This window comes from Manacus vitellinus, unplaced genomic scaffold (genome assembly GCF_001715985.3).
Source record: "Manacus vitellinus isolate BGI_N305 unplaced genomic scaffold, ASM171598v3 scaffold_0_pilon, whole genome shotgun sequence".
In the NCBI taxonomy this organism is placed as follows: Eukaryota; Metazoa; Chordata; class Aves; order Passeriformes; family Pipridae; genus Manacus; species Manacus vitellinus.
In genome coordinates, this window is record NW_021938789.1 from 18412545 (window position 1) to 18439876 (window position 27332).

General features: G+C 38.7%; 1 protein-coding gene across 1 annotated transcript in view; it reads left to right on the top strand.

Moving 5' to 3' along the window:
* LIMCH1 (LIM and calponin homology domains 1) overlaps positions 1–27332 on the top strand; it is a 111792-nt gene that overhangs the window by 34033 nt on the left and 50427 nt on the right. Inside the window, exons 3-10 of the mRNA XM_029963001.1 lie at positions 4608–4714; positions 7751–7781; positions 10838–10948; positions 15205–15400; positions 19752–20001; positions 20658–20930; positions 25426–25716; positions 26743–26997. Coding sequence (XP_029818861.1) covers positions 10940–10948; positions 15205–15400; positions 19752–20001; positions 20658–20930; positions 25426–25716; positions 26743–26997 — 1274 coding nt within the window. The 5' untranslated portion in view covers positions 4608–4714; positions 7751–7781; positions 10838–10939. The remainder of the gene's footprint in view (positions 1–4607; positions 4715–7750; positions 7782–10837; positions 10949–15204; positions 15401–19751; positions 20002–20657; positions 20931–25425; positions 25717–26742; positions 26998–27332) is intronic.

Consider the following 27332-nt stretch of genomic DNA (forward strand, 5'->3'; position numbering starts at 1 on the left):
ACAGAGTATTTCAATATTTCTGTGAGCCTGTGAATCAGACAAGATCCATTGCTTTTATGTAGATAAATTACCACCACTAATTACTTACATAAAATGGAAAAATAAGAGAATTTGGAAGATATGTTGAGAGCAAACAAAAGGCTTTAAAGAGTCTGAATTGGAAATTGCTCAGAAAAGCAGTTTGGAAATTTTTTTTAGGGGATCTTCCAATTTATTCTGGAGCAGGGAAAATATCAGCATTCCAGAAATGAAAAAGGCCACCTGTTTGTCTGCAGCTGTCCTGCAAAATAGAGCAGTGCTACTGGCAACTAATAATATCTCCAACTCACAGAAGTGGCATGTATTTGGCATTTTATGCAGTGTTCCGTGCAGACATGCAGCTAGGCTAGCTTTTATTTTCCCCAGGTTTATCTGTATATCTCATCCAGGCCATGCAGTAGCACATTGACAAATGATGGCTCCGCAGTGATAAGCTGTAGGACCGATTTGCAGTGCGAATACAGTGAGAATGTTTTGTATACTATTGTGGCAGATGAAAGGAATGGAAGTGGGCCAAATTCAAGCTGTTTGCCATTGCATCTGATCAGCAGATCCTATGGAGAGAATTTGCCTGCTGTGAATATTTGATTCTCGCTAGCTTGAGCTATCTTGTGTGTTGGCTGTGCTACTGTGTGAATTTGCAGTGACTTTGCAGGGTGTCTGTCCTGCTCAACTGCCAATTTCTGGGGTTTTTTACAGGATTCAGGATTTTGTGCATGAGGAAAATGACTTAATGCTATACAGTGAACATTTTTTCATATTTGTAATACAGAGGTTAAAACCAACCAAACAAAAAATTATTACAAGTGAGCAGTGCATTATTTTTTCCTCCCTGCACTTTCATGAAGGTGTAACCCCTCTACCACCTACTCCCTCTGCGTTACCTGCAGGTGGTTTTCCTGGCAAAGTGATTTTGTAGAGGTAAGTCTGTTGATTACACACCAGAAAGGATGAAAAGGTGATGGTGTTGAAATGAAGTTGTGAGTGCAGGAGCATTTTCCCCTTCCCTTTTCCCTTTCTGCACTCTTATCTGTCCATGACCCTTCTTACTGGTTCATGGCTGACTTTGCCTGGGAGTTCGTAGTTTTGTGTGTTGGTTAATTTTTTGTTTCTGAAATTCGGTAAAGCAAAACATTTACATTAATAATTGTTGGTTTTCTATACTGACAAGTAAATGACATTGCTTATAGTGCTGATCTAACAAGAACTCTCAGGACTCTGCTGACGAAAGTAGAAAAGGGTTGGGATTTAATCTGTCAGTGTGTCCTATGCTTGTGTCCTGTGTCTGTCACCACACTGAAGTGTTTGTCTTCTGTAAGCAGCCTATTTAGACTTTCTGTCATCTTATCAATTAAGCATAGTTAAAATTTTATAGCTATCTGTAGATATCTCTAGATTATAGATTTATCATTTATAGATCTGTATAAATATATTTATAGATAGAAAATTTTATATTTTAAAAGAATAGAGAAAATTCGCAAAATAAATTTAGACTGTAACCTGTCAACTTGCTCTTCCTCTGTGTGTATGAAGGACAAAAGCCAGAAGATTTTTGGTTGTAATGCCGTGGAGTAAAACCAAGAGGAGTCAGCATGAGACAGTTGCAGCAAGTAATAGCTGACCAAAGGCAATATCATCTCCATCTAATGTACTGATGAAATTGTGTGTTAGTGCCTTGTAGGGACTGCCAAAGGGACCAAGTTCTGGTCATGTGTCTTCTGAGACCACTGTAAAAGATACCACCCTGTTAGCTGAGGCACAGCAGCTGGCCACACTGCGATCCTTGCCATTGCAGCGTGACCCATTTGCATGACCTATTTAACTCTGTCAGGTTGTAAGGAGCTGGGCAGGCACATTAAATGTGTCTTTTCAGTCACTTATTTAAAGTAAGGATGTTTCATAAACATTGCTACTTGTAAACCTGGAGTCTTTTTCTTTTTTAGTTTCTTCAGCAATGACAGAAAGGAGGACTTCAGATGACTATGAAACATGCATAGTTGCAGCTTACAGACACTGAACAAAAAATCCTCTCAAAAGATGTAAAAAAAAATTTTTGAAAACTGAAGAAGACAGGACCTGATCAATGCCAAGTGTAGTAATCCTGAGAGAAAGCTTTGCTGGGAGTTAGGTCTTAATGTTAAGACTCCTTTCTCCTTTTAGTGGCTTATGACTGCTTTTCTCCAGTGTCTCAGTGGTACTAACATGTGAATTTCATCTGTACTAGAGCAAACTAGGAAAAGTTTAGTTTTGCACTAGAATGAGATACGTTTTTGGCTTGGGCTTAGGCAGCCTGGGCAGGTGTTCTTGAATAAATATGACACCTGAAAACATCTTTTTTGTTGACCTTTTTTTTTTCAATCTGTTTAAACAAATGGCCATTTTTAGTACCATTGGGAAATAAAAATTACAAGATTGTTAGCAAAAGTAAAAACTTCTTTCTGTGCTCACTGATTGCATCTTGTTGTTATGTGTGATTCTTTGTGCCCATACAAGATACTAGCTTTCTGAGGAATTGTTTGGGTGATGATATTAGTGACTGTTGGCGAGTGTTTTTCCTATGAAGACCATCAAAATAAAAGCATGTATGCAAACAGGCATAGGGTGGTGACACTTTTTTTGAGAAGTGGGCATTTGTTCATCAACAGAACTGAGTTTCCAAACTACATGGCTGCTGAATGGACTGGTGTTTTTGTTACTGCTTATCATAACTTGGTTGTGAACTTTTGGCATAAAGATGGATGCAATTAGTTATCTCCCATGTTCCTCCTCCTTTGCTTGTTTTCTAAACCTATTAGGCTACTATGTCCTCTGTGTCCTATATATTTTTGTTAAATTTGGAAAAACTTTTTTTGAATGCTTTCGCATTTTCATTAGATTTACACATTGATCTACCCGGTGTTTGAAAGTGACCAGAACTGTCCTCCATCAAAGACCAAACACAAGAGTTGTTCACAATGCAGTTGGAAAAATTATGATGCAAACAGTAAGCCAGATGGAGAATTTTACAAGCATCTTTTCGTGGCATGAATGATGCTGTCTCCCTGGGTTATGGGCACTCTGCTCTCTCAACTGCTGTTCCTTTACCCCTGGCTCCCCTCCAGAGCTGTTAAATTTCAGCCAGGGAAGAAAGGGAGATTTGGACTCCTCTGAATTTCCAAGTCTTTATTTTTTGCGGTGTGGCTGGCGAGCTTTGTGTGCCAGAGTGTTGGCATGCTGAGAGCTGCAGTGATTAGCATTCTGATTGCTGTCCCGAAACAGAACAAACAGGGCTGCTCTCGAGGAGCCATGGCCTCCCACCCAAACAAAGGCCTGGGAGCAGATGTGGGGAGAGCCCTGCTCACGAATCCTGCTCTGTCATGAAGGGTGGGTAAGAGCTAAACACTACCCAGGCTCCTCTGGTTCCTAGGTTTTACAAAACCAGAGTTCTCTGCCATACTCTGTGGTTCTGCTCCTTTGTAACTCTTCACGTGGCAGCTTAAATTTAGTTGGAGATTTAAGATGAGAGGCCTCAGAGAATATCAAGCTGTACATTATGTCTTTACTTCTTCACACATCTAGCGTTGCAGTTGCTGATCTAGAAATATACATGTCTAAACACTTGTTCTCTACTGACCTTCAAGATGTATCCATGTAAGAAATATTCACTGGTTCTGTAAAAGGGAGCAGTGTACCGACATGTGTGTAAGTATAAAACATATATTAACTGTAAAGGTACATATGCAAATTTAATCCCCTGTGTGCAAACCTATGTGTCGTCACTTGCATTTGGTTTGAAAGAGGACTATGTCAGTTTGTGCTTAGTCTCTCTTAGTTATAGGTTTTTAATTTTTCCCTTTGAAAAGTGTAAATCCTTCATAAAAAGTGTTACACGACTGGTGTTGTTTCTTCTTACAGACAGTGGTCACATTAAGTGTAGCTTCAAGGTTTTCATTTCAGAAGAAGCCACTCTTTTTTCAGTGGCTTCTGACTGGTTAAGGCTGGAGAGGCAAGAGAGCAGTTGTGTTAACTGGCTTGCTCATATTGACATGGAAAATCTTTTCTGAACAAGCTTCTTGCTTAAATAGTGGTAGGCTGTTTCATATCTACTCTTCCTGCTTCCTTCAGAAATCCTACCTTTTCTACCCCATAACATGCTGAGATTGTGTTGGCAGCCTACATCAGTAGGTGGGGAAATTAGCAGGGCTTTTTCAGTTAAAAAAGTTGCGACCATCTGAGTTTGAAAAGAAGCAAGTCAATAAGCTTGTTGTAGTTACATATTTTGGGGGGAAAAATAAAAAGAAAAGGAAAGAAGTTTAATATCTATCAGGTTTCCAAACAAAATCTATACTGACTTCTTAAATTATGTGACTGGAAATGTCTTTGGTTCTTCTTAAGGGTTGGACTCGATGATCTCAGAGGTCTTTTCCAACCCAATCGATTCTATGATTCTGTGATTCTGTGATTCATTTAGCTGGTGGTATGACTGTTCATGAAGAGATACTGAGTTAGAAAGAGGTTGATTTGGTAAGATATATTTTTAAATGAAGGAGAGTTAAAAGTGTTGGGGTTTTTTTTGTGTCTCTTTTCAGGATAATATCATATTATTCTTAAGAGGCTGCAAAGAACTGGGACTTAAGGAATCTCAACTTTTTGATCCTGGTGATCTGCAGGACACATCAAACAGAGTAACCATCAAGTAAGTACAAAAGCATGTGATTAGCATGTTATAGCCTCAGATGCATGTGATGCAATAGTAAATATTTAAGGATAAGCAAAAAGGCTATAGAACTGTCACTCGTATAAAGCAAATAGGAAGCTGAGGTTTGGGAAACCTTCAATGCTGGGAAGAATAGATTGTTCCATTCAACAGGTTTTGTCTAAGGGCTGTTATTTTTCCCACAGAGATCAACTGCAGCTCTTTAAAATAGGACAATGTTTGGACAATACTCTCGGGCACATCGTGTGACTCTTGAGGATGGTCCTGTGCAGGGCTAAGAGTTGGACTTGATGATCCTTGTGGGTCCCTTCCAACTCAGCATAATCTGTGATTCTGTGAAAATACTGTTTTAGTTATGTGATGAGATTCTGAGGGACTTGGGGGTTTTCCTGAGTCTAAATTTAGTCTGTCCAACTAATGAACTATTGTAGTCTGGGGAAAAAAAATCAAAGCTCAGATTAAAGTGTTCTGATTTTGCAATATAGGGCATTTATAGACCTCTAAAACTCTATGAGGTGCAGACATGAGCACAGTCTGTTTATTTCCCTGCAAGAACTATAGATTGGGAAGCAGTAATTGGGCTGAAGATGTCTGTGTGGACTGCAAATGCCACAGTTTAGATACTTTCTCACCAAAGCCACACACCTAGTACTACACAAATTGCACAAATTGCTCCAAAAGCAAGGGCACCCCACAGTCTCATAAAATTAACAAAATTTGTGATTGGTGTTATTTAAAAGTTTTCCTGGAAGTCTTGGGTCTATCATGTGTAATATTACAGTTATAACAGAAGTTATTGGTCTACAGAGCAGAAAATGCTGCTGAGTTGATTGAATGGCCTTGTTTCATTTGGCCAAAAAGATCACTAATAAAATCCTAGTCAGACATACCCATTTTAGAAAAGTATATGGAAACAATTTACTAAATTTCAGCAGCTTTTTTTTTTAATTCTTTTCTGGCAATGGAAGCTGGGCGAGTTTTCATGGTTTTCAAGTATTGTCTGGGAAAATTCGAAGGCTTTGAAAATCAAATTGGCCACTTTCCTTGTTTGAAGGAATAGTCTCCCATTTTTTACTCCTTTCCAAGGTTCTGACTCTACTATGAGGTTTTCTTGCCTATACATACCAGTGAGAGGGGGCAATGTGACATTTCTTCTAAATCTGATAATACTGTAATGAAAAAGGTTCTTCATGACGTCCTATAAAATCATTACAGTGAGTTGCTGGAGAGAGTTGCAAAGCAATCCCTAATCTCCATTTAAAACCCTAATCTCCATATGACATTAGAAGGAAAGGGTTTTTCTGATAAGCACCTTGATCTTTTGGGTTTGAGGATGGATGGAGTACCTTAATGGAGGCAGGCTGAGATGCTGGGACTAGGGTAGAGCTCCAAGGAGAGCTGTCCAGCATGTCACCAAGTTAAACACATAAACTCTGACATCATAAACTCTGCAGAGCTGGCCTGGCCCTCTGCTGAATATGATGCTAGATAGATGTGAAGCGTCTCATTGGCATGACTTTTTTTTCCCCCCATCAACATTTCAGAGAAAGCAGCTGTGGAAATGAGCCAAATGTTTTCCTAGCATTGGCCAAGATCATGCTGAGTAACTGAGTTGAGCTGTACAAGCCAAGTCCATGACTCTTGTAGAGAAATATGTTGAAGACATGTCTTCTGCTAGCTAGTTCCCAAAGCATGAAGGTGATTTTTTCCCCTTTTTGTAGACTTTTGGGTTATTTTTTAAACATGGTGAAAATGTTACTTGTTTTGTGGTAGAGGATGAATATGACATTATTGCACATGATTAACATAATGAAATGCTAACTTTTTTTTCATATAGGTGTTAATTGAGGTATGCATCAGATCTATTTTTTTGGATCATTCTGCTTATGAAAGTTATGAGCTAATGCTGTAAAGAATTTCTTACTGACTTGTTAAACAACACTCTTTTCCACTGTTATTTTATTAAGAAAAAAAACAGGACTGTTCTATTTTTCTTAGTATGTGGGTATTGGTGGACAAAATTTTGGCTTAAGAAGATGTTATCAAAAAATACTTGGTTTTACCATTGCCTATATTTAGGCTTTTGTTGTTCTAACAGATTTAAGTACATTTACTTTTGGTTTTGTCAGGTAACCTTTCATGCTGGAGTGGTCTTACCATTATAGCAGAAGACAATAATCAGGAGATAATCTTTACTAAATCTGAAGTAGTTTTATTTATTTTTCAGCACTTAAATGTCATACACATTTCCTCCAATTTTTTTAATGCTTTCTTTGCTGAATTTTGAAATGTTCAGGTTTGCACAAACTTTGTGCCTTGTTGTTTCTAACATAAAAATTCCACCCTTTTAGGAACATTGGAGAAAAAAAAATAAATTGAGAAGGATGCCAGTGTTCAGTCTGAGCACTCAAGTATACATTTGAAAAATAAATGTTTTCCACAGCAGGTTCTGTTTTAAGTGGCAGGATCTTTGTTGCTTCACCCATCTACTTTGTTTTTGAGTCTTGTTTCCACAGAAGCTCCTGCAATATTTCCTTAATGTTTGGTGACATCTCCTGTGCATGGTCAGTTGCTTCCACAATCTGTATGGGTTGCATGATTTATCACAGAGCAGAACCTGTAATAACTGCAAAATGTATTTTAGCAGTGAGGACCTTTGTCTTCTTTTTGTAAGAAATCAGCAACTCTATTTAAAGGAAATATTTTTGGCACTGTTCTACTTTAACGTGGGACCATTATAAACACATTTTATTTTTGTACTTCCAGAGTTCTAATTTAATGATTGAAATAATGGTGACAAAATACTCCCATGTTAAGAATAAATGAATGCGTGAACTACATCTTTCATGTGTTTTCACCCAGCAGAAGCATTCTGCAGGATTTTGTTACGGAAAATGTGATTTGCTGCATACAGGCTCTTGGAAAGTGTGTCTACCTTCTGATTTTTTTCCCCTCTCTCTCTTTTTTTTTTTTTTTTTTTTTTTTTTTGGTGTGTGTGTTTGTGTGTGCAACCAGGAACATTGACTATAGTAGGAAGCTGAAAAATGTAAGTACATCACTTGGAGTTTGTTGAGTTTTTTTATCTGGTTAATCCTGTGTTTGACCTGAGCAAGAATTATGTCAGTAAAAACTGAGTACAGATAAGTATTGCTGAAAAGTCCTTCTGAATACAAACCTAACTAGGTTCTGCTGGAAATTTAGGTAGAGCTCCTATGGCAAAGCAGCCTTACAATAGAAATAAGGTAGAGAACGTTTGTCTCTTCTTGGATAAGTGATAAATAATGTGATTTCTGTGCTGCCCAGTGTGCAGTGTACTGGGAACGGTCTGACTCGCCCATGAAGCGACACTTTTGTAGCCCTTCATGAATATATTGGCATAAAGTGCATTTGCATAAAGCATTTAAAATTAAGCAAAATGATCATCAGATCTGGATGCAAGTCTTTACTATCCGGTTTGCTAGTTTTCTCATGGTTCTTCCAAATAAATTAGTGTTTCCCAAGAAAGATTATTTCCATTTAACTTAAATGTCTTGTTAATTTAAACTAATTACAATCCTGTAATTGTTAAGTGGAAAAGAAAATGTCTAAACTTTGCTGGTCTCAGAGTTAATTATTCTCTTAAAGCCTAGCAAGCTGTCTGTCCTTAGTCGGCTGTAAACTGGTAGAAATTTGATTTTGTATTTGGCTCACATCCCTATAAAGTGATGGGAAATGCCAAGATCTTTTCCTAGTAACATTGCAAGCCAGTAATCATGGCTGTGGGTAAAAAAAAACCCAAACAAAACAAAAACACCCCCTCCCCCAAATTATTTCATGCTGTCTTTCCCATCATCACCATCATCAGTAGAGTAGTATCTTCTGCACCCAGCACACAAAGTTTTAGGGGAAGTGTTCACCTTTGGTATTTTAGCACTGTTGTGGGCACTGGCTAAATATCTTTGTACATATGTATTGTTTTAAAGGTAAAGTTTCAAAAACATCTTCCATGATGTGCTTCTAGGCAATATATGCTTTCCAGGTGCATGATCCTGTAACCTTGGCTGGCAGCCAGTTGGAATTGCTTGCAAATGTGAAATTATCCGCTTTTTTTCCCCTCTCAAATAAAGAAAGGAAGAAGAGAGAAAGTGATTAAATGCTAGCATAAATAAATAAAAATACCACGTCCTTCATCAGTGATCTAAATGGCAAAATGAATTGGACAGTTTCCTGGTTGCCAGAAATACTATATTTGCAAGTGTTATCGTTTAACTTGAGAACATATACTGTAAGAATTCTTTGCATAAATTTATCAAGTAGTGCTGGTTGAAGGATAAAAGCTCAGATAAAGGTTGTTTCAAGATAAAAAAAAAATCAGTACTAGCGAAACCACCTCCTTTCACTCAGCACAGTATTGATTTGGATGTAATTTTAAAACAAGGGGAAAATTTTTGAACTTTATTAAAAGTGTTACTCAGATATTTTATGGCATGTACACTATTTATAAACTAAAGAAAAATATAAACTATATTTATGTTTAAAATACATATTTTACATTATGCACCACTGTTGTTTTTAAACTGAGGATCTGTATGACATACACAGTATCCTTTTCTGGCAGGGCCTCACCTGTAGTGCTGCATAATTTTGGACATCACACTTAAATGAAAAATGGGAATGCTAGAGCAAGTCGATGAGAAAAGTCCAGCATATATTGCTGAGGAGGAAGCACTGGAGGAATATAGGTGCATGTTTTAGGGAAGAAGAGTCTGAAGGATGCCTGTTCCCAATACCCCCTTGGGATTTTTGCTAATCTTGTTTTCTTTAGTTCACTATATAATATGAAGTATATGGCCCTGTCCCATCAGAACATAAAGTTAATGTAACTTTTTTGATAGAGTTAATGGCAACTATTATTATTGGTTGCACATCTTTTCCACATCAAAATATTTCCTGTTTGTTCTGCAGTTAAATTCTTTGCACTGTCACAGAATATGACAAAATAATGAGCATTAAATGAGAAAAAGCCCTAAGTTCTGAGGTGATGGTTTGTCATTTTTATCCAGTGCAAAACACTGAACTGAATTGCTTTTGATGATCAGTTTCCAGTCCAAATTGCTGCTGCACAGGTGCCATTAAAGACATTGCTTTAAGTGGAGGCATATGTGGGTACAGAGAAGGACTTTCTCTGTATGGTGTAAACAGCAGCATTTTTGGAGTTGTTGGATTTGACCATCCTAAGCATCTTAATTTCTCCTTTCCTAAAACGCATGCAACACCAGCATTGTCAGGGCAGATTTCTTGGCTACTTAAAGGAGTGAAAGGGTATATAAACACTTGCAAAAGCAATTCTTGGCCTTTTCCCCTCACTAGTTTTGAAATGACTTTTGAGTTATGAAGAAGCAGCAAGTCAGAACTTGAATGAAACCACTAACTCTTTCCCCTGTGGTCTGATAGAAACAACCAGATGCTCATGGCTTTTGATTGATCTTTATTTATTCATCTTCTTTATTAAGCATTTCTTAAGCTGTTATAACAAGTTGTTATCAGAAGCCTAGAAGTAAATGTTCCTGTATCATCTGGTTGATTACATTAGGATGATTAAAAATGAGACTTCCTTTTCTGTCCTTGAAATAGACAGACACACATAGGAGATGGTTTTAGGCAGGCACTCATTCAAGATGTTTTGTTTATTCCCTGGGTCTTAATGGTTTTAATTAACAACTTCTAGTATCAGTACTCTTTAGGGATTTTTTTCTTTTTGGGTTTACAAACAGATATATTTATGTGTCTTCTAGACAGTTTCAAATATATTTGTCTAGTTTTTCTATTCAGATTCATTTTTTCTGTTTCTTTTCCAGGCAGACATGACAGTTGTATTATTTTTATTAAAAATACCAGGGAGATAATGTGTTAAGTTACATATTGTGTAGGACTGTTTAAATTTTCACAGTTAGTTGATGTATTTATGTTTAACCTTTGACAGACACTTCCCTTTAAATTCTGATTTATAGCAAAATCTTGTACCACTGTGCAGTTTAGAATAAATCAGGGATGCTGAAGGGAAGTAAATTTAGCTAAGTGACTGTGTAGATGGCTTAAATTAATTCTTCTTAATTTCTGCAGGTATTAGTCACCATTTATTGGCTAGGGAAAGCGGCAAACAGCTGCACGTCATATAGCGGATCAACCCTGAACCTGAAGGAATTTGAAGGTTTCCTGGCACAAATGAGAAAGGTATCTTTTTGTTATGTTTTGGGAATGGAAATTTATCTCAAATTATTAGTCCCATAAATAAACTGTTTGTTGCTAAATATGAGGGGGGTGGAGTTTTCATATGTTTTGGTGTGAGTTTTTTGACTTATGACACCAAGTTTCAGCTAGAAGAGCTGAGACTCAATAGGAAAGTGTCAGACTTGCAAGAGCAGAGTTTTTCCTCTTTAAAACATTCAGTCTCATGGGCAACTTTTTTGGTTTTATGTTGCAACATAAAGCATCAGACCAAAGTATCTAAATAAAGCTGAAGGGGAAGAGAAGGAGATTATGTGTCACGAAGGATATAGTTATGATAAATCTGTGTTTTGCCAAGCTCTAAATTCTGGCTGAAATCATATTTGGTGGTTTATGAGCTGAGCTGTTGGAAAGGAAAAGTTGTGATTGCTCTAGGGTAGTTTGGGGACTTTTGGTTGAGCATTCCAGCATGCCCTGGATCTTGAATAAGGTTGCTTAGCATTGATGACCAAGAATGCATTTCTTGGGGACGGAAGGGGCAAGGAGCAGGCTTGTAAGAAGATGGCAGCACCACATGTTAGCATTGCATGTGTTGGACATAGTGCTCATGAAAGGCCATGTAGATACATTCTCCAGTCCGCAGAGAGCTTCGCGCCTGCTGTTTCCTCCCCATGTCATGTAACGACCATGTCGCCACAGGCAGTAGAGTTTGGGGACTGTGGGAGAATCTCTGGACTTCACTCTCCTCGAGCTCTGTGGTACTGCATCTGCACCAGCTGCAGCTCTTCATTCTGGGATCCCATAGGACCAGCACCAGATTGCCACTGGAGGGGAAGAAATACTTGTCTGACTGATAGCAGCTTCTGTATCCTGGTAACACCAGAGAACCTTAACTAGATGGGTAAAATCTCTGTTTGTGAGCCCAGTTCCTGTGAAAACTCAAGCAAAAATGGAGAGGAAGAGAGAACATCTTGCTTCTCTGGAGAAATTTATTTTAGTCTTCATTTTAATGACCTGCGCTAGTTACTTGGGACTTTGGCACTCGTGAGCGATGTGACTGAGCCTAAGCAATAAAAAAATGAATTTAGTACTTGAGTTGTTTACAAATAGAAGATGCAGGGAAGGAGCAGTCTGCACGCCAAAGAGTCAGAAAGGTGAAACAAAGCCAAACAAGGGGGGTAGCACAGAAAAAATGGCAAAGTACAGGTTGTTATAATGTTAGTGCTGCATGGTATTGTGGTTTATATTTTAATGTTTAATCTTGCACCACGAGGCTCCTCTTTTTCCAGGTGATACTTACCTGTGAAACTAATCATCAGAGCACTTTAGAGGTCTTTTCTTGAGCCCTTTTGTGGGATGAAGTAGGCTGGAGCTTAAAGGCAGTGTTCTCTAGGGAGCTGATGGTAATGGAGAGCCTGGCTGGGCATTGTGGAGCACTGTGAATCAAGGCCAAAGGCAAGAGGCTGGGACTTGACTTGTTGCAGATTTGGAGCTGGGAGAAGAGTAGAGATCTCATAAAAGCTGAAAGCTATATATTCTTTTAATGCATAAACAGAGCACTTTGCAGTCCTGAAAAGTCTTGTTTAGGTGATCCTGTTATGAGGGCCGTTGTGACTTGTTTTGGGATCACCTCCCTACTCCTATGTCCCTGCAGTATTTCCCACTGGCAATTGTGGGTTTGTCTGTTACTGCATTTGAAGAGGATTTGGTTGTAAAATAGAACATGTTAATCATGCTGTGCAACACTCTGATGTTCTTTATAGCTGAGCTCGAGTGATGAAAAGACACTTTATCACATTCTCTGCTGGTATTTTTCCACAGAATTTAGTAAGTAAATCGACCATAAATTCAGTCTGGTTTAGTCTTTCTGTTGTAAATCCTCTTCTGCTCTCCTTTTTTAATAAGCAAATCAAAAGACAGCTCCAATGTAAGTTGTCTCAGACTCATCTTTTTTTCTTCTCGTATTGAAGGGGCTATTCATTTCTAATTTTATTCATGCAACTCTGTTTTTAATTTCTTTAACTATTTGAGTACTCATTTTTCTTTTAAACTAGAAATTCACAACGACAAAAGATCCATGGTTTTTTGATTATATTTAGTGGGTGGAACTTCCTGGAGAAATGCATCTTATATTTGGCAGTCATGCTTCTACTGCCACTCGGTGACATACTGTGTTTTTAATTAGATAATATGAAAGACTGATGTGCTGTTTTGTGTCATGCTATGGTGTTATCAGTCCCACAGATAACCACTTTCCCATTGATAATGTTTGGGAAATAACATTTGTTCAAGGCAGGACAAGTACCCGTCTGTGTGACGGCATTGTGTTTGCCAAGGGAAAGGCTGTAAAGAACATGTTTACAGAAGTCTAGGATCCTGTCCTGGTGCCTGCCTCCTAATTCCTAGTGAGCGACATGCAAAATTAACATCAACAGGCCTTTGAAAGTAAGGTCTGCAGAACTCATTAGTTTACAATTGGACTGTTTTCAAACTCTGATAGATAGTGAATGCAGGCTGGGGCTTTTTGCCCAAGTTTAAGTCCCTGTAGCTGCTGAGCAGTTCTGTGTCAAATACAGCAATTTAGGAAAATGGAAATGTGCCTAAAGGTTGAGAATAGCTGATTTGGTATGAAGGGATGAGTGGATTTAGGGAATTTGGATTTTTTAAAAGATTTTTGGATCATGTCACAAACAGGATTTTGATAGGATTTTTAGATTTGTTCTTGGATGTGTGTAATTCATGAAGATTTCAGGAAGAAATCTTCATGAATGTCGTGTGTTGTTTCTATCAATATTTTACTTCACTAAGCAGAACTGAAGAAGAGAATTCGGTTACAACTTAGATGCATTTTATTTGTTTTTAGAAAATATTTTCACTTCTATTTGCAGTGAGGTTACTTAATGGCATTACCACAGTTTAGCTTGGCCTTAGGCGACCTTTGCCGCTGCCCTTAATGTGGTATTTTGGCAGATTAGTAGCGAGTGGCACTAATTAAGCCTTCTTCCTGAAAAGTCTGCAGAACGTTTGGTCTGATCTCTCAATCTCGCTTCAAGCCTCCCTCTTTTTCAGCGTGGGAGTGTTGGTGTATTATTGTAGGGCTCTCCTCCCTCCATCCCTTTTCCAGCAAACACTGTGATATTCCTGATTGATCTTCTCCTTAGTGATACTAGTGACGGGTAAACCCTTAGCAGTTAAGGACAGTGGGAGCTGTGCTCAACATAGCCATTGTGCTTCAGCTAATGGTAGGCAGGGGGTGCTTCTTAATTAGGAATTAATATTCAAATGCTTCTGGGAAAAAAAAAAATCACATTCCAGCCTCTTTGGGTCACAAAATGTCAGTCTGATAATGGCACCCACGTCTCTGACTTTACTTACTGTCGGGGGAGAAAAAAACAGATTTATCTTTGAATAAACTTAGTTATTTTTGTTTTTTCTCAGTCTGTATGATTTTAATTAATGTTAGGATGCTCTCTAAAACAAGGGATTTATTATAATTCAAGGGTGAGGATGGCTTCTATTGACCTTTCCCTCTGCTGGAGTTTCAGTGTTTTAGTATGTGCTGCTTGCACTGGAAAGAATTTATAATCACAGGGCTGTCAAAGACAACCATTGTTCTCCTTGCTCTGAACATGTGGGTCAGCTACAAGTGCTTTCATATCCCCCAGAGCCAGGAGCTGGCAAAGAGTAAAGAGCACAACTGAATTCTTCTGAGGCATCGGGAAAAGCGTTTTGCATATTTTTCATTGCTGATTGCTTGAGAAAGACATCCCTCTTTCATAACAGGAATTTCTCTTCAAGGTAGAGGGAGGCTGGGGCACACTGCTTTATTATTTTGCTGAGCTGAAGCAGCAACAACAAATGCTGTCTGCTGGTGTCCTGGCCAGATACAATAGATGGGCAATGGGAGGAGGGGAATCTTTTGGAAAGCAGCAGACTTAAACCTGATGCAGGCATGATGTTAAAATTGTAGTGCCTTTGCCTGTGCCATGGACTGTGGACGACAAGTCAAGGTTCAGGTTGCTTTCATTTTTGATCAGTTTATTAACTGGCCTGTTGGAACTTTTTCTCAGTTCATTGTACTAATCCCGTGAGAGTGATTTCTTCTTAATCAGCATAAAATTGGGATTTATTGCAAGCTTGCACTTTTGTTTTGAAGGGAAGAAGGGGCAAAAATCAAGGAAACCCCTTTTTTTGGGGGAGGAGATTTTTAGTATTTGGGAAGATGCTTTGCTGTCTGATGTGTAATGGATATTTCCACGTAGGAAACAGAGGATATTGAGAGCCCAAAGCGCAGCATTCGTGACAGTGGTTATATAGACTGCTGGGACTCTGAACGCAGTGATTCCCTCTCCCCACCTCGCCACGGCAGAGATGATTCCTTTGACAGTCTGGACTCCTTTGGCTCCCGCTCGCAGCAGACACCATCTCCAGATGTAGTGCTCAGAGGGAGCAGTGATGGTGAGTACCAGTCACAGTGCGGCACGTGAATAATGTTGTGACATAGAGGCAAAGTTTCTGGAATAAATGTGCCATTCAGAAGCTGGATACTGCCTCTGAACCAGGCTAATCCAGTGGGAGAACTTTTCTATGAGTGCTGATTCGTGCTCCCTGAGTTGTAGATGACTTTGCCAACAACTTACCTGAAATCTGACTCAGGATAGTGTAGCATTGGAAAATGAGTTACATCATTGCACTGTAACTTATGATGGGAAGAGTGTTTTTCTGGGTTATAGTGTAAGAGGATGTTATGCAGACTCATTTTAGCTTATAAACTAGGCTAAAGTAAGAAATAAAATTGCAGGAACAAGGAAAATATTGTAGTGAATAAAATGTTTGCTTAGGTAAACTCCAGGCAGATAAATGACATAGAAATATCTTGGGAATGTCTGATACTTGACAAAGTTTTGAAGTCTGATGTACAGTGCTTTACCAAATGTCGTATTTATTTTCATGGTATTTAGAAAATTGGATAAATTAATAGCTCTCAGCATCAGAACTGTGGCCGTCTTTGTACACATTCGTGTGAGAACATGCAGCTCTAGGAGTACAGAAGGGGTGCTGCTTTTCTGCCTTTCTTTTCTGATTCCCAGAGCTTTCCAGAAGCTTGTAAACACAGCATGCTGGATGAAGAAGGATTTGCTTAGGGTAGGTGTGGAGCATGCTCTTAGGTTACCTGTCATGAGCAGGATTCTGGTTCAGGACAAAAGGATGCATGATTGAGGCTCTCTCTGCACAGTTACATTCCTGATGAACTGATAATTAAGTCAAATTTCATCATCAGATTAAACTGTGTTGCACACACGAATCACTTCTCCTTAGTAATGTTACTTATTTAGTACAAAAATGGAAAGGCAGAAAGACCTTTTGGTAGGAACCAGATGTTCATACTGCTTTTGGCACTGTGAAAGAAACTGGTGCTAATCATAACTGGACACATGAGAGATTGCCTGAGATGATGGGGAACCCCTTAGAACTGGAAAGCTGGCAGGGAGAGCTTGCATCACAGTAGAATTAGGAAAGAGCTGTGGGAAAATCAGAGCTAAGATCTGCTCTGAGTGGCCTGTGGTATTTGGGCTGTTATTGGTTTACCATCCAGAACCAGCTACTGGGGCTGATTCCCTGAAACAGCCTCATGGCCCTTCAAAGCACAGGTTCCACATTATAATATGTTTTTCTGCCTTCCCAAATGAGACAAGTGTGGTGTTGGCAATTAGGAACACCTCACAAGTCCTAATCAAGAAGTCTTGCTCTGTCCTGGGTTCTTGATGAGTGTCCTGTGTCCGTGCTTACTTGGAGCCGGTAGGCAGCCAGTTACATATGTCCTGTAGCTGCTTCCTATCAACTTCTGCTGTATTAGCAGATTTTAGAAAGGTTTTGTGGTTTTTTGCCACAGTTAAGACATACTGTCTTGTCACATTCTTGAGTCTGTAGCAAACACAAAAGAAGATAAAAGCATACAAAGTTTGTTCTTAAAAATTAGTATTTAACTATATCCAGGATGCGAGCAGATGCTGTGTGCACATGTATGACTTGTGCAGCCAGCACTTTCTGTGTCCCATTTTCCCTGCTTGCTGCTGACATAACTTCACAGCTGTCTCCTCCAACAGTTGCAGGTGGGGTGTAACTTGGCTGACCTCTTTTATGTTGAACCTCTTCCTGTGGCCCCAGCAGGCTAGTGTATCACTCAGCTGTGTGTAGTTTTTGATAGAAATAATTTATGTTGGACTTGATGATCTTAGAGGTCTTTTCCAACCTAAATGATTCTATGATTCTTTATGCAAAACTGGATGGAGGAAAAGGTTCTGCTTTCATTACTTCTTTCTCCATTCAAATGGGAGCTTTATAAACCAAATAATATTGTAGTGAACTAAAACTATAATTCCTTCCACTTCTAGGAGAAAAAGAACGAATGTAGATTATTTAAGTGATCCTGAAGTCGTGATTAGTTTAGATGGAAGCAGTGAGAAATGCTGCCTTCCCAAATGCCATCTGTGATGAGTCTCACTGTTGAGGAACTGCTCTGGTGTCATATGCAGATCCTGCCCCTTGGAAAAAAGCAAACAAAACCAGTGGTAGAGTAGAGCACTTTATTTAAAACACAGTAGAATTGCAGACTGACCTGCCTCTAGAGTTGCCAATGAATAAAATCCTCTGCTTGTGCATGGATCCTTGTACAAAGGATCTGTACTTGTCTGTGGTGTATAACTGCTTGTTACTGGTTGTGGAAACTCTGTGGTGCTGCTTCTACTTGGAAATGCAGAAAAACAAATTTAAGGTTATAAATGTAGAGCACAGCTGCATCTTCCATTTGTTACTTTGGCTTCCAGTGCTTTTTTTGCAAATTTGAGCTGAAAATAATTTCGTGAGTAAAATATGAATAATTAAAGAAGCTATTTGTCTTTGAAGTACTCATCTTGGGGATACTTGTAGGCACATCAGTAATGAGGGAGAGGAATGTGTTCTAATTCCTCTGCTACTGTGGTTATCTATTCCAGCATTTCTGTCTGCCAGATCAAGACTGGTTTTCATGTGATACAAAAATAGACACCAGAACAAAGTCAAAAGCAAACAGAATAGCAAATAACATTTGCTAATATATTGCTAAATGAAATAAAATTTTATTTTATTTTAGTTCCTCTGTGCCCTGCTCAGGCTAATGATACTGCAGTTCTTCAAACCTCAGCTATCCTCAGATACCTATGATTCTGTGATCATATCTCTCCTTTTTGTTTCTACATAGACTCAGTTTACCAATCACGGTGCTAGTTATCGTAAGTTCTTAAAGAAAATTGTTCAAGCAAAAGAATCCTGGCAAAAAAAAAGGGCATTGTGGTTTTTGTCTGACTAGTTCATTTCCATTTTGTCATATCTTTTCTTACTGTTCCCTTTCACTCTTCTTCATCTCTCTCCAAGCAAACAATTAATTACTCAATCTGCTGCAAAACCTCATTGCAAATAACATTCCTGGCATATTTAGATCTCTTTTCCTTCCCCCACTTTGAGTTATACACAAGCTACTTGTGATTTTTATGACTTCATTGTTTTCAGTTGTTCATTCGGTAGCCCAGTAAATTAGCTAGTAATTTACTAGTGTGTTGAATTAGCAAGAGGACACAACCTGTGTGGCTTCCCCTCACCCTGGAAAGAGGAAACAGGTATTGAACATGCAAGTGTTGCACAGGGGCCAAGGACCAGAGACATCCAATACTCCAAAGCTCAGAGAAGATATGAATGCTGGTGGGACGAACATGCTCCATTTCACTCTTCAAACCAGGGCCTATGATGATGTTACACTGCTGAGAGAGAACTATTTGCATAGCTTCTTTGTGAATTGCTTTAAAAGGCTTGTGATGGTGCAGGGAATCTAGTGAATGTCTATGAAGTGGCTTCCAAGATGGCTATGAGGGCAATTCCACACTGCAAATGCTCTTTAGGGTATTTGTCCTACCACTTGGGAGTTTAGTTTTCAAGTCAGAAAAGTCCTTCCTAAATTTCAGTGTTTTAAATGGCTTGTAAATATCAGGAGACTTAGTTCATTTGAACAAAATCAAGTAGTCACCCAGCTCTGTTGTCTCACATCTTGTTCTCTGTAACTCTTGATTTTTCTCTCTCACCTTATTTCTTCACCAGTAAGGATTTTTCAGTCTTTGCTGTACTGACCTAACCACTAAATCCCAAGGTCACTTCCCTGTCTCCTTGCACATTTCCATGTGGGGATCAAGTCTCTGTCTGTTTTGCAGTGTGCTAGAATGATTGACCAGGCAACTGATGAGGGAGACCATCCGAGTTTTCTGGTTTATAGCAGCTGATGCCATTCTTAGATCTTAACCATAGCTGATGCTGTGTGTGTCCAAATTGCTGTGTGTAGAAACACCCACATATTCCTGCCATTCTGTAGCTATATAACATGCAGCCCTTTTTTGCTTCTGCTTGTACTAGGCACATATAAGAATGCAAATCAGATCAGGCATACCCATATGAACAACTAGGAGTCATTTGGGCTTTAGTCAGGTAAGCTTCTGTATCTGTCCTTTGTGACTGACAGGTCTGGCTTAGTCTGACCCTGAGATTTTTTGATGTGACCTGTGGCTGAAGATGAGTTTTTCCGAGATTGATGGAAAAAAGTGTTTATTGTCTGTGTAGATGTTATGGCTACTTCCTTCAGTGGCTGACTTTAAAATACAAATGCAAGTAAGAGTGGTTAAATGTAATTTTTTGGTGGTGTCTTCTCTGAGTTATAATTTTAAAAAAACCCAAACAATTGGATGAAAGTGAAAATAAGGGGATTTTTTTTCTCCTTCCTCACTAGGGAGAGGAAGTGACTCGGAAACTGACCTGCCACACAGAAAAATGCCAGATGTGAAAAAAGATGATATGTTGGCGAGGCGGACCTCACACGGTGAACCTAAATCCGCTGTGCCTTTTAACCAGTACCTTCCGAACAAGAGTAATCAGACTTTCTATGTACCTGCTCCACTTCGGAAAAAGAAAGCTGAGCGAGAAGAATACCGAAAGAGCTGGAGCACAGCGACCTCACCGCTAGGAGACAGACCTTTCAGGTAAGACTGGCCTGTCCGGCTTCTCCCTTCCTCAGTGATGAGGATAACAGTTGCCCAAATTTCATTCTTTTCACAAGGCATATGATAACTGTAATAAATCTCTTGCTGATATGGTACTAATAAATAGTTTGTAACAATTGGTAGGAGAAAAGCAATGAGTAGAAAATCACTGTCTTGATGTTATTTACCATACAGTGCAATGTATAACTCGTGTTTGACAAGATGTCAGTTAATACAAGTACCATGGATGTCGACTCAAACCCAAGGCTGGAAAAAATTGTTCTGAATGATCTATTTCAGTTCTCAAGACAGTTACTCACTGACAAATGATACTTATAAGTAACGTTTGATGTATTTAATCAAAATAGATAATATTTTTACTCTGTTTTTTGTAAAATCGGTTTATTTATGTGTTGTGTTCTATACACTAGTATGGTTTATATAGTTGTGACTATGTGTTTCTGCATGTTGGCTTTGTCAACTGATACTTAGCTTGTGGTTTGGCCTAAGAAGCAACTCCCATTAAAGAGCATAATTATTTTTCCTGATTATTCATTAGAATTCATACTTTGGCATCTTGATATCAGCAAAATGTGCTTACAAGTGTATATGTTTTAGACACAGTCTGTATTAAACTAACTTGTATAATTCAATAGTAAATCCCACCCTGAAACCATAGAAGAAGAACTGAATGAAACATCGGGACTGTGTGAAAAGGAGAAAGTGTACTCTGTGGCTCCTGAGGCAAGCTCCCTTAAAAATCAATTAGGTTTGAATCAAAGTGAAGAAAACTCCATAGACCAATCTCCTTCATGTAGTGCAAAAGAAACATCAGCACCCAGGGGGAAAGATACGGAAGAGATCAGAAAGCTAAGAAGACTGGAACAAGCTGGCATTAAGGTCATGTCAGCAGCCCAGCGCTACGGCAGGTTAGCCCAGCGGTGTGGGAAATTGTGCACGCTTCACGTTTTTAGGATTGGCTGAAGTGTGGGCTTCCTTGATCCGCTGTGATTTCACATCTCCTAACAAAAACCCAGTTGCTAAGCACTCACAATTGCTAGTGAAGGTCTTGGTCTGAAAAACCTTGTGATGTGGCAGCTGTGGATTGCAGAGTTATATGATGCTAACTGCATTTATGTTGAGAAATTGTATTATCTTACAGCATAATGTAAACAGACTCCAGGAAGACTACTACCCAGACTACTTGTCCCCTTCCATCTAATGCTTTCTTGTATTTAATAAAAATATATATAAATATTCATTAAAAATGCCTTGTTTAGGTAAAAGTTTCAGAAATTTATGTTACTTGTTGCTGGTGGGGCGGTGAACCATACTTTTTAGGTGGTTAATATTTTTAACTGTGTTAATAAATGATATATTTATTTTTAATGGCAGGAACTATAAAAGTACAGTGCTTGTTAACACGTATACCGGTAGAGGCATAGTTCAGCAGTCATAATTTGACTGACTTTGGCATGGAATATCTGTAGTTACTCACTTATTATCTGTGTTATTAATTTTTGGATGTTGTTCAGTTTGGTTATTTCCCGTTCTTTAACTGGAGAGCTGATGGCTAGGCTCATCACCCATGCCTTTCCATCATCTGATATTGGATCCTCATGAAAAATCTCTTCTAGTCATGGGGATGACCTCCAAAGCAGAGTTTTAGCCAATATGTCAGAAGACTAGGCTCTTATAAAGGATCAAAATGGTTTGGCTAAAGGCTAAGTGTCCAAATGTCCTCCTGTCCAAAACATTTAGTTTTAGATTGTGGGATGAAATCTTAACAGTGAGTAGTTTAGCAGATGCAGATCTGCAGTCTGGGCTTTGAAATATAGTAGTAAGAAGTACAGCTCATATGTGGTGCAGTTCATTCATAGGTACAGTGACGCTTGTCTGCGGCCACATACAGATGTGCAGATGACACAGTCACAGTATATATGCTGTCATTTGTCCTCTTCTCAGGTCTGCTTCGCTGTTATCAAGCTGCACTGAACCAATGCTTGTGTGTGTTTGTGGAGTATTACTTTTAACAAAGTCAGTATGTAGGTGAACTATCTGGCATAAATTAGTCCTTCAGTCTCAATTAGTGCTAGTCGATTGAGAATCCATAAACAGGAGGGGTATTAGCATAATCCCATTCCAAGTCCCAAGGCTGTAGAATTAATAGTAGTAATATAGTAATATGGAGTACAATGTACCAATAGCTTGTGTTTATCAGTGCAGTGCACAACAAATAGCTCTGTTTGCATTTGGAGGATGCTCACCACACTGAGAGTCCATTTTCCAACCCTGTGCTTGATCTGCTGGCTTTATGTCTATGAAAGAAGCATGTGTGATCAAATGTGTGATTCTTTGGCAGGAATTCAGGTCTTCTCTTTCCTTAGACAATCTGTTGTCCTGACAGGACTGAAGGAGAAGGGAGGAGAAATAACAAGTCATTTTTCTTCCTTACTCTCAGTGGAAGCAACTTGTGGAATTTGGCAGCTGGAAGAAGGAGGAGCTGATGGTTTTCTGTCCCAGCTAAGGGTGAAAGAGCAGAGCTTTGTAACCCAAGCTTCACTGTAGTGAAGTAGGAGTCTGCTTCTGGGGATTGAAGAAAGACACAGCAGAAAAGGCACTGGAGTCAGGGGTCTGTAAGGAAAATTATTTTTGTGTGTAAGTGGAAGAATAGTGGGTAAGGAGAAGGGAAGAACTTAGTAGTAACACTTTTGGATACAGGGCAGCATTTAATCATCTTTCTTAATGTTGTCTTACTCTTCCCTATTCTTTGAACCTCTCAATTTTTTCTCACTTCTTGGCATCGAGTTCAAATTTCCATGCAGTAATGATACTGAGCAATTCTCAGTCTTGTTTCTGTATTCTGATTTTTTTGTTTCCACTTCTCTTACTCCCTGATCTTTTTAAGATGCCAGCCTCTCTTTTTTTCACCTGAGATTGTTAGTTTTCTTCCAGTTCCTCTGAGAAGGCTGTTTCATCTCGACATATTGACCTCTGGAGGACAGCCACTGTGACTTTTGCATTCTACAAGGCATCTAATTGTTCCTAAAGCTGAAATTCAGTAGGGGACCTTTCTGAATCCTGAACAAGAATGATTTGAGCTTGTAGGCAAATGTATTTTTTGCTTGGAGTCTAAGTACTTATCTCCATTGCTCTAGTGTGTTCTATTGAACTGGAGGCTATACAAATGCATGGTATTCTCCTTCCCAAAGAAGTGTATTATCCCTATTGCATGTTGTTTTATTGATATGTGATCCTTCTTGCTTGCTTATTGCCTGCATCTGTCTCTTACTTACTTTATTGTATTTGAAAGGTAAGGATCAGATTCATGGAGGCACCCTAAAAAGAAGATAATTAAGTGTGTTGTAAAAGGTGATGGAGAAGGAATGTAAGAGAGAAATGTGAGCAAGCATTTATGATATGTTTGTTGCAAAAAGGATGTGGACTCTTACCTTGACAGAGCATAAGCATGCAAAACCCTTTCATTGTTCTGAAATGCAGTATAAGGATCCACAAACCTGTGTAAGACTTTGCTTCAGGGAGCGCAAATGCCTGCAGTCTGACACTTTGGAAGCACCTGTTGTACTAGCAAAGACCCCTGGGCTGAGGCAGGGTGTGCAAGAACAATTTTCAACTAGATCTAGAGTCTTTACTGTCTCCATGGTAAACTGACCTTAAAAAACACTTTTGCGACCATCCCAAACTGATTCAGGAGACCTCAAAATGTCACAGCTAATCTCTGATTCCATTAAAATAAAATGTAAATGAATGGAAAATACTCTTAACCTAGAAACTGATTACTGAAGTCTAGTTACATACTAAAAGTTGTAAGTTTTTCATTACAATGACTCCTAGTTGCACTTTTGAATATTAAAACTCAATATTTCTTTGTTTCCAAAAATACTGCTCTCAGAAATGCTGCATTTGATGCTCTCAAACTTCAATAGCACTGGTGGGCATGAGACTGAAAAATCCAGCAGTTTTTACTGAATAGTCATGTGGTGAGCCAGCTGTTTCTGAAGCTGTTGTGGACAGAGATGCTCATGAGGAAGAGGGACAATGGTTCCATTTGAAGTGCCATCGGTCAGTGTTGTCTGTTGCCTTAAATGAAATCATGATCTTTCAGAGGGATCTAAGGAAAAAGTTTCCTTTAGCTAATTTGAGACCATGCTCTCCACATCACTAATAGATCCTGTGTGTTGCAGCATAACAAGGCAAAGGCAGGCGGTTTTTTATGTCCTCTGAGCCTGAGCCAAGCTGGCCTGTCAGGGACGGTTTATGGCTTCTCCATAAGCTTCTCCAGCAACTTTGTTGAGCAGTACTTTGAAAGGGCATCTGGAGATGTAAAATAGGTGGCATATGCAGTGGGCTCACAGGGATTTAAAATGTTTAAAATGTTTTTAAAAACCAGCTAATTATAACACTCTTGATATTTAAAATAGCAGAGAAACTCAAAGCAACCCCTGAGCTGTTTAGATTTGATTTCTTAATGACAGTCTGTTTAATCCTTTGTGATCCCCTCTTTTTTACTTTGTATAGCAAGGTGTGCTACATAAAGGAGCAAATGCCTACAAAAGTCCTGCAAGGAGCATTCTACTACTTACTGCCCAACTTCCTAAAATATCAATACATACAATTGGATTTTTATATGTCAGAGTCGCCTATCTCTTGCCATTTGTCTTTTCAGTTTGCATAAAAGTATTGACCATTACGAGTTAAAATAAGCTTAATCTTTATGGGTACCAGCTGTCAAGGGTCTTTATTGTCGTAATCTTCAGTAACAGCAAGGCCATGTTTATAGCAGCTGCATTTCTGATGAAGGCAGGTTTCAATGTTTTCCAGCATGCCAGTATCATAGTAGCTACTATATGTCAGCATTGGCATAAAGGGGTTATTCTGGGGAAAGGGATGGTTAATAAGGAAAAGAATCAAGCATGGATGCGTGTGAGAAGAAAAGTAGTTAAGAACAGTAGAGCAGATAACCTCAGTGATTACTCAAGTGGATTTTTTTTTAAATAGAGCTATTAAGAAGAAATGTCTGATATTTCAAGACTCAGCAGTGTTTTCTAGGCATCAAGTATTTGCATCAAATCTCTTTCTTCGTTTGAAGTGTTCAAGAAGTTTAATACTGCCATTTACAGTGCTATATTCACTGCATCTAGTATGTTAAAACTAGTTCTTACTGGTTCTTCCAGCTATAGCTAAAATAAGTAAAGGTCCAACATGCTGATTTTTTTGTGTAAAGTCCTTGTGTATTTGTTACTAGTCTATAAGTTTTATTTCTAGCAAGGCTTTGCCCAATCTAACAGCTGCCTGGAGCATATTTGATTAACTGTGCTTGTTTTTTGACCTGGAGATGAGTGTTGCACTGCCCTCTTCTCCCCTGGTGCATCAAGAGCTTTGTTTAATTTTACTCTGTGTCAGTAAAAAGCTGATATGTGAAGACACCGGAAGCATCCCAGACATCATCCTTCGCAAGGACAATCCCTTCATGACACATTATCAAGGAAAGGATTCTGGTTCAGAAGATGAAGCAACCGGCAGAGTTCCTGATTTAGAAAAGGATGACTTTGCCACTCGGAGAGCCAGATTGAATCAACCCAAACATATAGTTCCATTTAACTCCTTTTTAGTTGGGTCCTATACAAGTAAAGATAAAGGTAAACTGGAAGATGTTAGAAAACCATTGCAGATGGAAAAAAAGGAACACGCAAGGTGTGCATTCATGGTCTTATTCTTTCAATTATAATGCCTAATTTCACCATGGTCTATTGCTGTGTAGGACTAAAGCTATCTTGGCTACAAAAAAACTTACAGGGTACAGTAAATGCAAATGCTTTATCATAAGGTGAATCAAACTGGGATTTTTTGTTAGAGTATGAGGACCAGAAGTTTAAATTGGCTTTGAATGTAAACAAGATAAAGGCAGGACACTTTTGTTATCTAAGCTCACAAGACAGCTCATGAGCCTGAGTAGCAGAGAATAAACTTAAAATATATGTTTTGTATCTCAGCTCTTTTTCTGAGCGCTTTCACTACATGTTTTTTTGGATGCATTTGTTTCATCTCATGAAAAAGTTCTTTTTTGGGAAGCAAGGATATTTGTTTTATTTGTGCAAACAGAAGTGACTCTAGATAAAACCACTATATACATATTACAGTGAATGACTGTAATAATTGATACATTCAGAAAACTTCTTTTAATATTTAGTAGCTTTTTTCAGTAATGTCAAATGTACCTTTCAGTTGCCAGTAATTTGATTATATTAATATTTTCTAATGACTAATTTGACAGGACATCTGAAGAGCACCTAACCAAATTTTAATAGTCCAATGCTGTTGGCATGACTCTAAGATCAAAGAAAATACATAGAATGTTTGAGAGCAAAACTTGAATTCACTGTGTGAATGATATGCAAATGAGATATTTGTAACTATTTAAGAGAAAGCTTATTGCAGAAATGCTTATTACAGTAATAACATAAAGATTTTTCTTACTTGAGCTAGGAATAGAAGTTCACATAAAGAAGTGGTCTCAGTAGTGCATGAGCGCGATAGCATAGATAAGAGGTTTGAACTTCAAACGATTCATTCCATGTTTACTTCCTAAAATTAATGTAAAACTAATATTATGAATTCAGTTTTATCTTCTTGTTCTCTGAACTTCTTCTTTTGACACTGATTTATAATTGCTCCCTCAAAATATCTTTTCTTACTGAACTGGAATGTGCATAAAATTAGAAGAAGACGGGTGCAATTGACATCAGTAGGGCAAGTAGTGACAAGCGAAGAGAACCCACTTCTGCAAAATGAGAAGACTGAATCAGAGAGGAAACAGCAGGTGAAAGAGGCTGATACTGAGAAAGATGATTTGGCTAAACAGAAATCTCAAAGCACCCTTCCTCAGCTACAAGAAGATGGGATTTTTGTGAATGCCTCAATAACAAAAGCAGATCTGGAGACCTGGAAAAGATTGAAATTGTCAGTGGAGCCCAGGTACGGTTTCTGCTTGTGGACAGGATTGGCACTCTGAGAAGCATGTTTAGTTTGTCGCAATCTGCTGTGTGTGCTTGTGGTTTTAAAGTTGAAGAATGCCTTGATGACAACCAGTCCTTCAAATCAGTTTTCAGGAGGAATCCAAAAATCTGTACAGGAATGCTATCTATCATGAAATGAAAATGTGTCCATCATTTAGAGCACTGTAGTAGTTTCACAGTCACTTTCCTGGTGGACACTCTTAATGCAATATCAGAAAAGTCCCTCTTGTCTTGTGGCTCAATCTGCTTTGAAGTTGAACAGCACAAAGGTCCAAGTGGCACCACTAATATAGT